Source organism: Sapajus apella, unplaced genomic scaffold, assembly GCF_009761245.1.
Source record: "Sapajus apella isolate SASKATOON/1434 unplaced genomic scaffold, GSC_monkey_1.0 scaffold151, whole genome shotgun sequence".
Taxonomy (NCBI): domain Eukaryota; kingdom Metazoa; phylum Chordata; class Mammalia; order Primates; family Cebidae; genus Sapajus; species Sapajus apella.
The window spans coordinates 1267013-1280667 of NW_022437091.1; the positions used below are offsets into that span (position 1 = coordinate 1267013).

The 13655-nt window shown below is 45.9% G+C and overlaps 1 protein-coding gene across 2 annotated transcripts; it reads right to left on the bottom strand.

Annotated features, from left to right (window-relative positions):
- Positions 1 to 1132: 1132 nt before the first annotated feature.
- Positions 1133 to 11067, bottom strand: PSMB5 (proteasome 20S subunit beta 5). Of its 2 annotated transcripts, none has more exons than XM_032265579.1 (3): positions 10669 to 11067; positions 8665 to 8971; positions 1133 to 1649 (listed from the first exon to the last, which is right to left on the bottom strand). In XM_032265579.1, the coding sequence occupies exons 1-3, from the start codon at positions 10684 to 10686 to the stop codon at positions 1363 to 1365; spliced, it is 612 nt and encodes a 203-aa protein (XP_032121470.1). In that variant the 5' UTR covers positions 10687 to 11067; the 3' UTR covers positions 1133 to 1362. The 2 variants fall into 2 exon arrangements, with proteins under 2 accessions (XP_032121470.1, XP_032121469.1); XM_032265578.1 differs by having other exon boundaries at positions 10263 to 11067.
- Positions 11068 to 13655: the final 2588 nt, after the last annotated feature.

The window sequence follows — 13655 nt, forward strand, 5'->3', positions numbered from 1 at the left end:
GCCCCACTCGGCTCCTGCCTATTTCAACTGTGTAGACTGGGTCTACCCTAGCAGCAACTTGACTCCTGGGGCTCCTGAGATACTTTTCAGCAAAAAATTTCCTCAGGCACGAGTCATTTGTTTTCCAAACCCCCTTTTCCGATCTCACTAATTCCCAATTTCCCTGCATTTGACAAATGCAATTAACAAGCCTCAATCAGGCCCTGGCCGACAGCCCTCATCAATCAATAAAAAGACTGCACAAGGCTGAGGGGGAAGGAAAGGTAGCCGCAGTATAGAGAAGGAGGTCTTATCCCCTCTATTTCTGTGAATGACCCCTCCAAACCTGTCTCAAAATATGACACTGTGTTGTCACCTTCACCAACCTCTTTCTGCCTTCTGGCTAAATACAAGGTGGTATTGTGCCCTCCATTTCCATTTTTAAAGGTTTCTCCCATCAACCTCCTCTATCTCCTGTCTTGTCTTTAACAGAAGGCCTTGCCATCTGCTGCCACCATAGCTTGGGAACTCCCCCCAGTTCCAATAGTGCTGGGTGTGATAAATCAGCTGTTTTTCTGCTCTCAGCAGGGCCTCTTGCCCACCCACACATTCCAGTGACAATTTAGTGCTGCTTCCTGACCAGGAGGCTATAAACTCACCATCACTCCCCTCTCCCCTCCACGCATATACACTGGAGGACTGAAAGGACAAGGATCACCAGCCTTGCGGTTACTACTGCTTTCACAGTCACTTCTTTGTCCTCTCCTTCCCAGGGTCCAAGCCTTCCCTTCCCAGTTGGTTTGAGTCAAGACTTACCCTCTTGACCCTTCTGCTCTGCAAGTAGCCTCAGCCTCCCCTCCCCCATCATCGGGTGACAGCCCTGGAGCCCTGCATGGTACAGCCCTGTGCGTCTTTCCACCTCATCAACTTTTCATCACTTTGCAAACTGAATCGGGAATTCTCTCCCTCCTGCCTGACTCTCTCTCCTTCTCTGTTATTACCTTCATGAGTGGGGACATTAATGTATTCACTAGACAATGTCTTCACACCACTGTTTGCTGTAATTACAGTCACTTCCCTCCCACTGTCCTGGCTTATTTGACTGTAAAGTACTTGGAGGAGGGACAGTGTGGACAAAAGACGCAACACAGGCTGAGGTTGAGAAGTGAGTAATGTTAACATCCAAGAAAGTAAAACAAATAGTCACCTCTGCAGCAGCCCATTAACGACTGGTAACACATAGAGGTCAATGTGCCAGAGCTTAAAAAGTGTTGATACAATTGAAGACCCTTCCACTATAAATAGGATGGAGGATGGGTCACTGTATCTTTATTACCAATGACAGTCACCCCAGGAAACACAAGCAGCTGCATCCACCCTCTTTCAGGGGATAGAGCCACTATACTTCTCATGCAGATCAGCTACATTGTCACTGGAGACTCGGATCCAGCCATCCTCCCGCACATGGTAGAGGTTGACGGCACCTCCTGAGTAGGCATCTCTGTAGGTGGCTTGATAGATGGCTCGACGGGCCAAATCATAGGCCTCCTCCACTTCCAGGTCATAGGAATAGCCCCGATCCATGACCCCATATGCATACACAGAGCCAGAACCTACAGAGAAGGTGGCCCCTGAGATCCGGTTCCCTTCACTGTCCACGTAGTAGAGGCCTGGAATGGGAGATGAGGTTAGCAGGAAAAAAAAAAGATCACCCCTTTTAATGTCTAATTCGTATGCCAAGGCAGTAGTTTTCTCTCTCTCTTTTTTTTTCCTCTTTCTTTTTTTGAAATGGAGTTTCGCTCTTGTTGCCCAGGCTGGAGCAATGGCACAATCTTGGCTCACTGCAACCTCCGCCTCCTGGGTTAAAGTGATTCTCCTGTCTCAGCTTCCTAGGTAGCTGGGATTACAGGTGCTTGCCACCATGCCCAGCTAATTTTTGGATTTTTAGTAGAGACAGGGTTTCACCATGTTGGTCAGGCTTGTCTCGAACTCCTGACCTCAGGTGATCCACCCTCCTTGGCCTCTCAAAGTGCTGGGATTACAGGTGTGAGTCGCCTCGCCTGGCTGGTAGTAGTTCCCCTAAAACCTAGAATATAATTTTAAAAATAAAAAAAATAAAGAAACCCAGGGAACCAACATAAATACAAGAAAATAGGACTTCTATAAAAAAAATTTTGTTTTTGAGACGGAGTCTCGCTCTGTCACTAGGCTGGAGTGCAGTGGCACAAACTCGGCTCACTGCAACCTCCACCTCCCAGGTTCAAACGATTCTCCTGCCTCAACCTCCTGAGAAGCTGGGACTAAAGGTGCACACCACCACGCCCAGCTAATTTTTGTATTTTTAGTAGAGATGGGGTTTCACCATGTTGGCCAGAATGGTCTCAATCTCTTGACCTCGTGATCTGCCCACCTCAGCCTCCCAAAGTGCTGGGATTACAGGCGTGAGCCACCTTGCCTGGCTAATTTTTTTTTTTTAATCTAGCTGGGTGTGGTGGTGCATGCCTGTGTGGGGTTGAAGCAGGAGAATTGTTTGAGCCCAGGAGCTAGAGGCTGCAGTGAGCTATAATCACACCACCACACACCAACCTGGCAACAGAGTGAGACGCTGTCTTTAGAAAAAACAAAACAAAACAAACTAAAAAACCTGAAGAAATAAAATTTAATATTAAGACTCCAGGATTCTACAACATACCACCCCATCTCACCTGACCTTACATTATAGTAATGTTGCCCAACCTCTCAGCACACCCACAAAGCGAGTATATATATTCCAAATGACTTAGGTTTCAAGCACAGAACTTCAGATACAGTACTGTGAAAGATAACATTTAAAACATAATCCCTACTCCGCCACCAAAAGACCCTATAATGCCAGTCACTTGAGCCCAGGAGGTTCAGGTTATAGTGAGCTGTGATCATGCCACTGCACTCCATCCAGCCTGTGTGACAGAAAACCAAACTCCATAATCCCAGAACCCAAAGAGTTTAAGACTATCTGAAGAACAAGTCACATTTTACATAGGAGGATAATAAAGCCTAGAGTTCATAATCATATTGTAAAGACCTGCACTGTCCACACGGTAGCCACTAGCCGCATGTGACTAGCTGAGCACCTGAAACTAGAACCACATGCTGACATGATAATATTTTGGATTTATTAGGTTAAACAAAATATACAGAAATTAAATTTTTTTCTTTTTAAAAATGTGGCCAATATAAAATTTAAAATTACACGCATGGCTCACATTATATTTCTATTGCTGGTATAGACCAGGGTTTGGCCAGGCCAACTGCCTTCATTTTTTAACTAAAATGTTATTGGAGAACAGCCACTTGTTTCCAGATTGTCTATGGTTGTTTTTTGGAACACCAGCAGTTAAGTATTTGAAACAAAGATTTAGGCCTCCAAGCCTAAAATATTTACTATTTGGCCCTTTATGAAGAAGTTAGCTGACTTTTGGTATAGATGAAAATTTAGAGTTCAATCCCAACTGCCTACTGGATCTCTCCAACTGGATGCCTTTGTCATCAAGTTCAGATTCAAAGTTCCTAACCCTAGATACCAGTGGTTCTCCACCTACCAAACTCATCTCTCCTGTGTGCCACCAACCCACGCTTCCTCCTGTCTTCTGAAATTCTGCCAATGGCATCACTCATCTTTTTCCTATTTTAGTGGTTCTCACATTTAACCATGCACTAGAGTCATCTAACAAAGATTTTTTTCAAAAACGCATAGGACTTACCCTAGGCATTCTTTATAACTGGTGTGGGGTGGGAAACAGGTATGGAACTTGTTTTTTAAGTCCTCCAGGTGATTCTAATGCAAGCCAGATTGAGCACCGCTGCCCTTGTTGGTTTTCACATTCAGGTGATTCTCATGTCAACCCCACTCCTTTCTCTGGCCCCTTCTCAGTCCCAGTGCCATGCCCTTGCCTAGGAGGCTCACCATATGGTTCCAATGTACCCCTATGGCTTTATGGCTCGCAATTCCCCTTCACCCCCTTAGTTCCAATTAAACTGGGCTTTCAGTCACTCCTCAAAAGCCTCATGCTTCTTTCCTCCCCTTCTTTGTTCATTATGTTCCCTTTCCCTTTTCCACATCCAGGTCACCTACCACCAATCCATTAAGTCTTCCCCAATTCCTCCCATCGGAAGGAATCTCTTCTTCCTCAATACTCCTTCAGCATTTGACTGGTTCTTTTTATTGATTGATTGATTTTTGAGATGAAGTTTCACTCTCATTCCCCAAGCTGGAGTGCAATGGCTTGATCTTGGCTCACGGCAACCTCTGCCTCCCAGGTCTCCTGCCTCAGCCTTCTGAGTAGCTTGGATTACAGGCATGCACCACCACAGCTGGCTAATTTTGTGTTTTCAGCAGAGACGGGGTTTTACCATGTGGGTCAGGCTGGTCTTGGACTCCTGACCTCAGGTGATCTGCCTGCCTCGGCCTCCCAAAATGCTGGGATTACAGGCATAAGCCAAGCACTTCTGATAAAAATGGTATTTATCCGGCCGGGCGCGGTGGCTCAAGCCTGTAATCCCAGCACTTTGGGAGGCCGAAGCGGGTGGATCACGAGGTCAAGAGATCGAGACCATCCTGGTTAACATGGTGAAACCCCGTCTCTACTAAAAATACAAAAAATTAGCTGAGCATGGTGGCGCGTGCCTGTAGTCCCAGCTACTCAGGAGGCTGAGGCAGGAGAATTGCCTGAACCCAGGAGGCGGAGGTTGCGGTGAGCCGAGATCGCGCCATTGCACTCCAGCCTGGGCAACAAGAGCGAAACTCCGTCTCAAAAAATAAAAAAAAAAAAAAAAAAGTATTTATCTTATTCATTCAGCCTTAGATTAAGTACAGTCATCCTTTGGTATATGAAGGGGATTCATCCCAAGACCCGTGCATATACCAAAATCTAAGCACACTCAAGTCCTAAAGTTGGCCCTGCAGAACCTGCATATATAAAAAGTTGGCCCAGTGTGGTGGCTCACACCTGTAATCCCAGCACTTTGGGAGGCCGAGTCAGGTGATCACCTGAGGTCAGGAGTTCGGTATCAGCCTGGCCAACATGGTGAAACCCCATCTCTACTAAAAATACAAAAATTAGCTGGCCTGGTGGTGGGTGCCTATAATCCCAGCTACTCAGGAGGCTGAGGCAGGAGAATCACTTGAACCCAGGAGGCAGAGGTTGCAGTGAGCTGAGATGGTGCCATTGCACTCCAGCCTGGATGACAAGAGTGAAACTCCATCTAAAAAAAAAAAGAAAAAATAAAGTTGGCCCTCTGTATGTTCAGATTTCAAATTCTGGTAATGTATATTTTCAATCAGAATTAGGTTGAAAAAAATCTGCATATAAGTGGACCTGGGTGGTTTAAACCCATGTTGCTCAAGGGCCAACTGTAATCTGAGGCAAGGGGATGAATCACAATGAATGTGAGGAGGTCATCAGGAGGGCCTCTTGAAGAAGGTACTATTTAAATGATGCTAAATCTCCCTGGATTTTCCTTGCTACCTGGTCCCTGTACTCTCTTACACTGTTTCCATCACCTGGAACAGAGTTCAAAGAAGCTAAGAGTTCAAAGCAACACTTCCAAAATGCTTCCCTGGACCATGTAAAATATATGAAACTGTCCTTTCACACCTTTCAGTGAAAAGCATATTAATTTCCAAAGTAACAAACTGAGCTCCTCTCTCACATCCAGTTTTTAATTTCCTTTCATCCTCCATTGGGTAGTAAGCAGATACTCCCTACATCTCTTTCTATTTTCGTTTGAAAGCAAATGAAAAAGTGGTAGGTACCCTGTAATTGTTCTACAAGATAACTAGGTCTTTAGCAAGCAAGTAAATGAATAAAGCAAAAACAAAAGGAGGAAAGAATAATTATTTTTAAGCATATGGAAGAGAAAATTAGAAAGTGACTAGCTATACTCCAGTTTTACCAAAGGAACAGCTCAAAATTGGCTGACGAGGAAATGACATAAAATACAAAACTGAACTTTCTGGCAAGTTTCTTAAATGCTGGCTGGAAAGGAAAACAGGCTAAGAAACTTATTTTCAGAGATGATCGAACAGGACCTAGCATGATTATAAAGGTGGTTATAACTAGCAAAAAAATAAAAGAAATGAGCTCAGGCCAGGCGCAATCGCTCATGCCTGTAATCCCAACACTTTGCAGGTCGAGGTGGGCAGATCACCTGAGGTCAGGAGTTTGAGACCAGCCTGATCAACACGGCGAAACCCTGTCTCTACTAAACGAGCCCAAGAAGCCCCTTCTAGGTCAAAGACTCTCTAAAAAAAAAAAAAAAAAAGAAAGAAAGAAAGAAGAGGCTAGGTGCGGTGGCTCACGCCTGTAATCCCAACACTTTGGGAGGCTGAGGCAGGTTGATCACCTCAGGTCAGGAGTTTGAGACCAGCCTGACCAACACAGTGAAACCCCAACTCTACTAAAAATACAAAATTAGCCGGGCATGGTGGCAGGTGCCAGTAATCCCAGCTACTTGGGAGGCTGCAGCAGGAGAATCATTTGAACCCAGGAAGCAGAGGTTACAGTGAATCAAGACCACGCCATTACACGTTAGACTGGGTGACAAGAGGGAAACTCCATCTCAAAAGAAAAAAAAGAGAAGAGAAATGACTAACTTTTGAGGGACAACCATATATTAGAGTCCAATACAGTAGCCACAAGCCACACATGGCCACTGAACACTTGAAATAGCACTACTGCCACATGTAGGATTCAACGAATTCTTAAATTTTTTTTTTTTTTTTTGAGACAGATTCTCACTCTGTAGCCTAGACTGGGGTGCAGTGGCACCATTTCCACTGCCTGCAGCCTCCACCTCTCAGGTTCAAGTGATTCTTGTGCCTCAGCCTCCTAAGTAGCTGGGACTATAGGCACATGCCACCACGCCCAGCTAATTTGTATTTTCAGTAAAGACGGGGTTTTGCCATGTTGGCCAGGCTGGTCTTTAACTCCTAACCTCAGGTGATCCACCTGCCTCAGGCCTCCCAAAGTGTTGGGATAACAGGTGTGAGCCAGTGCACCCAGCCAAATTCTTAAAATTAATTTCACCTGTTTCTTTTTAATTTTTAAATACTTCCATAAGGAAATTATATTAGATAGTGCTGACTAGAGTTTTTAAGTCTATCACCCAATTTAATACTCAAAAGGAGTTCTTTCTGGTCTTATTTTTATTTTTTGATTCAGAGTCTCACTCTGCTGCTCAGGTAGGAGTGCAGTGGCACAATCTTGGCTCACTGCAACCCCTGCCTCCTGGGTTCAAGCAATTCCCCTTCAGCCTCCCAAGTAGCTGGGATTAAAGGTGCCCGCCACCATGCCCGGCTAATTTTTGTATTTTTAGTAGAGACAGGGTTTCGCCATGTTGGCCAGACTGGTCTTGAACTCCTGACCTTAGGTGATCCACCTGCTTCAGCCTCCCAAAGTGCTGGGATTACAAGCATGAGCCACCACGCCCAGCCTCTAGTCTTATTCTATAGGAGAGAGAAAAGATGGAAAAATATGAGCCAGATACTATACTAGTAGCTTTACATTTATTACCTCACTTAACCAATGTAACAGATGATAAGACAGAGGCTGCGAAAATATGCATGTATGCATGCCTACTGTCACACAGGTAGTCAGTGACACAGCTGATCTAACTCCATGCCTTTTCCTATAGTACAGTGCCTTCCTTGAATAGAGATGGAACAGGTTTGGTGCAGTGGCTCACATCTGTTTTCCCAGCACTTTGGGAGGCTGAGGCTAGCTTGACCAACATAGTGAAACCCTGTCTCTACTAAAAATAAAAAAACTAGGTTGGGCGTGATGGCTCACCTGAGTTCAGGAGTTCAAGACCAGCCTGACCAAAATGGTGAAACTCAGTCTCTACTAAAAATACAAAAATTGCCAGGTGCAGTGGCTCACACCTGTAATCCCAGCACTTTGGGAGGCTGAAGAGGGCAGATCACCTGAGGTTGGAAGTTCGAGACCAGCCTGACTAACATGGAGAAACTCCGTCTCTACTAAAAATATAAAAGTAGGCGGGCCTGGTGGCACATGCCTATAATCCCAGATACTTGGGAGGCTGAGGCAGAGGAATCGATTGAACCCAGGAGGTGGAGGTTGTGGTGAGCTGAGATCACGCCATTGCACTCCAGCCTGGGCAACAAGAGTGAAACTCCGTCTAAAAAAAAAATACAAAAATTAGCTGGGCATGGTGGTGAGTGCCTGTAATCCCAGCTACTTGGAAGGCTAAGGCAGGAAAATCTCTTGAACTTGGAAGGCAAAGATTGCAGTAAGCCGAGATCACACCATTGCACTCTAGCCTGGGTGACAAGAGTGAAACTCTGCCTCAAAAACCCCCAAAAAACAAAACAAAACTAGCTGGGTGTGGTGGTGGCCACCTGTAATCCCAGCTACTTCAGAGGCTGAGGCACCAGAATCACTTAAACCTGGGGACGGAGGCTGGAGTGAGCTGAGATCATGCCACTGCACTCCAGCCTGAGTGACAAGAGTGAGACTGTGTCTTAAAAAAAGAGAGAGAAAAAAAAAAAAAAAGAGAGAGAGAAGGGCTAAGGACCCAATCAACACATCCTCAGCACTGACACCAAGCCCTTTAATTCATCTCCCCATCCAACCCCTCCTCCCTGTAGTGTCAGCCCAAGGACCACGTGGTTGCAGCTTAACTCACCAGGGCCTCTCTTATCCCAGCCACAGATCATGGTGCCCATGGACAGCCCCATGCCTTTGTACTGATACACCATGTTGGCAAGCAGCTTGGAGGCAGCTGCTACAGAGATGCGTTCCTTATTGCGAAGCTCATAGATTCGACATTGCCGAGCCAACAGCCGTTCCCAGAAGCTGCAATCTGCTGCGCCCCCAGCCATGGTGCCCAGCAGGTATGGGTTGATCTCTATCACCTTCTTCACCGTCTGGGAGGCAATGTAAGCACCTGCTGTAGCCCTGGAGTCGGCCGCAACTATGACTCCATGGCGGAACTGTTAAGGTGAGAGAAAAACACAAAACAGGCCACATAAGACCACAAAAAAACCCCTACATAGTTCTTTTTGCATCAATTGAAACCCAGCACATCTGTCTTTTTATACTTCACAGTATACTTCTCCACATATTAATGTCACTTGAGCGTCACTTCAATCCTTTGACATGGGTATGACCCATATTAAATTCATTTTATAGGATGGATGTGGTGGTTCATTTCTGTAATCCCAGCATTTTGGGAGGCCAAGGTGGGAGGATCGCTTGAGGCCAGGTGCTGGAGACCAGTTCTGGGCAACGCAGGGAAACCCATCTCTACAAAAAGTAAAAAAATTAGCCTGTCGTGATGTGTGCCTATAGTCTCGGCTGCTCTGGAGGCTGAGACGCTGGCACGACTGCACTCTAGCTTGGGGAACAGGGCGAGACCCTGTCTTAAAAAAAAAATCATTTTAGGCCGGGCGCGGTGGCTCACGCCTGTAATCCCAGCACTTTGGGAGGCCGAGGCGGGTGGATCACGAGGTCAAGAGATCGAGACCATCCTGGTCAACATGGTGAAACCCCGTCTCTACTAAAAATACAAAAAATTAGCTGGGCATGGTGGTGCGTGCCTGTAATCCCAGCGACTCAGGAGGCTGAGGCAGGAGAATTGCCTGAACCCAGGAGGCGGAGGTTGCGGTGAGCCGAGATCGTGCCATTGCACTCCAGCCTGGGTAACAAGAGTGAAACTCCATCTCAAAAAAAAATAAAAAATAAAAATAAAAATAAAAATAAAAAAATCATTTTATAGATGAGGAAACAGGTTCAATGAGATCGAATGACTTGTTCAATCTAGTTACTGCAGAGTTGGGCAAGGTACCCCAAATGTCTGGTTCTTGGTACAATGCTTACCCTCACCAAGCTGCCCCTTCATGCCAGTTTCAGTTACCCTTGCCTTGAGGGGCCGCCCAGTTTCCAAAACTTTGGTAAACGGCTTCAATAGCCTTCCTTCGGCCAAGGTTCATTGTTGTTGCGGCCTTTCCCCCTTTCCAGCTAGAAGCTCCTGAATAGCAGCAACCTGGGGTCGCCTAGGACATCAACCCAAGAAGCCTCGGCTTCCTTCCCGACTTAACCCCCAACCCCACCACCACCCTCTCCAACCAGAGCGAGGACAGGGAAACCGCTGCGGTCCGAAAGAGAGGACCGAACCTCCGCCTGGGTTGGTGGCCAAGGCCACCGCAAACTCCAGTCAGTCTGGGAGGTCAGGCAGGTCGCGGGCGTTCAGTACTCAGCCTGGCAGGGCGGCTGGCTCCGCACCTTGAAGGCCAGGGTGGTTGTTCCATGAAGCATTTCGATTCCTGGCTCCTCTGGGACACCCCAGCCTGGCACGGCCAGTGTCAGCCCATCACTGGGATTCCCTGGACCCAGATCCAACAGATCTGCACGACCCCCGAGTCCGAAAAACCCGGGCTGGTTCACCGGTAGCGGTCTCTCCAACACGCTGGCCAGCGCCATGTCTAGTGTGGGCAGAAAGAACGAACTCTGACAACGCCTACCAAAGATAGGCTGGGCAACGCCTCGCCGTCATAGCTTCACTTCCTATTAAATCTATTCCAGAAAGGAGCCATTTTGACTGCTGGCAACCACGCCTCCAGAAAGAACAGCCAGATGCGAAAGACCATTTTCACTGAAGAGGGTAGGGGAAATAGATGGCTTCACTAACCTTTAATTCTGAAAGCATGTAGCTGCCATCTTGACTTTGGTCTCGCCAGCAGTCTTGGATCAGAGTAACCTCAAATTCACAGGAAGTGAGTGGAAACGTCCATGTTGCGTGAGGGAAGTGAGGTCGGCCATCTTTGAGAAGGGAGTGACTGGTTGAAAATCGGTTCTCAACTCAGTGGTGGGTCCTCCCACTACCGCCCGGTGTCCAAGCAACAGGTTACATCGTTGCTGCTTCAAGCACCTTGTTAACGCGCCGGGGGTTGCCATCTTGTTTAAGGGGACCCTCTAAAATTGGGTAAAATGATGATCCATTCTGAGGGCATTTCCCTATGATGTTAGTTAAACCACAGTAATTTGTGGTAAAAAGCGCAGCAAAATAAAAGTGCTGTACCTCTTGTTGTCAGTTGCCATACCACAACTCTACCTTAACAGTAACCGGTTTTTAATATCCAATATTCTCTTGACTCCCACCGTCTGGTGAAAATTCAAATAAGTAATGAATTGCCTAAAAGGCAGATGAAAGAAGAAAAAGCAAAGGGTTCAGTTTATCCACAAAGTAAACTCCCAATTCAGACCTGAATAATTGTCACTAGTAATTTACCATCTCAGAGCCTGGAGGACAGTTGAGACTACATAAATATGTACCAAGAGATTCTCTAACTTCAACTTGCTAAGATGATGCTCTTTATTCAGGAATGTACTATATTTCATTGCCTCCCTCCACCCACCTTCATTTTTCGAATCTTTTGGGAACTATAACAAACCAGGAAGTGTGCATATGTATGAAATGTTGCCTCCTGCCTTGTGGTTCTATGAAGTCAGTGTCTGGCCTTCCTTGTTGGATCCTAGCAGCAACATCTATCAACATCGAAATTCCACTTTTCTCTTGAATTGGGCTGAATGCCCAATTCAGCCCCTTCTTTCCTGCAGCAGACTCTGCAGATGCTGTTATTTGTTTTGTTTTTGAGATGGAGTCTTGCTCTGTTACCCAGGCTGGAGGAGTGTAGTGGCACAATCTCTGCTCATTGCAACCTCCACTTCCCAGGTTCAAATGATTCTCCCGCCTCAGCCTCCCGAGTAGTTGGGATTACAGGCACCCATCACCATGCCCAGCTAATTTTTTTTTTTTTTTTGTATTTTTAGTAGAGACAAGGTTTCACCACGTTGTCTAGGCTGGTCTTGAACTCCTGACCCAGGTAATCCACTCACCTTGGCCTCCCAAAGTGCTGGGATTACAGGCATGAGCCAGTGCACCCAGCCGTATGCTGTATTTTTAATGCTGAAATTAACAACCCTTTCCAAGCCCAATCATCAGAATGGAGTTAAGCAGGAGATCTTTGTGTTTCACACTTGGATGGTGTGAAAAATGGAGAGTGCCTCTGTTTACTGAGCATATATTATTTTGCAGTCATCCTTTCAGTGCAACTAATCCTTCTGACTTCTTCCAGTGGGTTTTCACTCTGCCAACAATAGCATTTGTACCTCTCTTAAGGCCCTTTCACATTTTACCTGGTTAGAAATTACATTTATCTCCTACTGGATTGTGAGCTTTTAAATACAAGTATTTACTATTCATTTCTGTGCCCACTGTATGCTTAATATTTGCCAAATTAACACATGAAAGAAAGACAGCAATGATCTTTTAGTCACAAAGGCTTGAAGCCCTTGCTCATCTTTGACAACTCTTTTCTTTCCTTCACATCCAGTTAGTTGCCTGGTCCTGTCGATTATTTCCACTGCATTGTTTCTCACGTTCTTTTTCATTACAACTGATACCACCTTTGGCTTCTTATGTCCTCATTTCAGAACTGCTGAAATAGTCTCCTAACTGATTTATGAGTTTAAATTGTCACTCTCTAATTCATTCTGCACAGCATCAGATTGTTTTTGCTAAAACATCATCTTTTTTTTTTTTTTTTGAAATCCATTTACTCTTGTCTCCCAGGCTGGAGTGCAGTGGTGCGATCTTGGCTCACTGCAACCTCTGCCTCCCAGGTTCAAACGATTTTCCTGCCTTGGCCTCCTGAGTAGCTGGGATTACAGATGCTCGCCACCATGCCCAGCTAATTTTTTTTTTTTTCGAATTCTTAGTAGAAACGGGATTTCTCCATGTTGGCTGAGCTGGTCTAACTCCTGACCTCAAGTGATCTGCCTGTCGGCCTCCCAAATTGCTAGGATTACAGGTGTGAGCCACCATGCCCAGCCTAAAACACCATCTTGATCTTAATACTCACTTACTTAAAAATGTTCTGTGAAGTTCAAGTTCTTTATCTTAGCATTCAAGGCCTTCTATAATCCATTCCCAGCCTACCTTACATGAGTTCTGTGCTCCAAGGTCCCTACTCCTGGGAACCTCATGAAGGAGAAGTACAAATGATAAGTGCAGTGGTTCAGAGGTGGGTGAGGGAGTCAATATAGATTGGAAAGAGGCTATTCATCCAAGACTGCTTTGTCAAGGTCTGGATTCGTTTTTTTAAATCTCACTTGGTTCCCTCATAGCCTCTCCTTTCTCAGTCCATACCTGGGAAGGAATTTCACAATAGCCGTTACTTAGGCCACATTGTGGAATAGGATTCAAATAGGTGAAAGGAAGGTGGGAGATGTATTAGGAATAGAGAGAAAAGAGCATGTGATCCATGGATTTAGATTGGACCATAGTGGGTCTTACATGCCAGCTTGGGATAGAAAAGGTAATTTGGGCTGGGTGTGGTGGCTCCCAGCAATTTGAGAGGCCGAGGTGGGTGGATTACCTGAGGTCAGGAGTTTGAGACCAGTCTGACCAACATGGTAAAACCCCATCTCTACTAAAAATACAAAAATCAGCTGGGCGTGTGGCCAGCACCTATAATCCCAGCTACGCGGGAGGCTGAGGTAGGAGAATCACTTGGGCCTGGGAGGCGGAGGTAGTGGTGAGCCAAGATTGCACCATTGCACTCCAGCCTGGGTGACAAGAGCAAAACAAAACTCTGTCAAAAAAAAAAAAAAAAA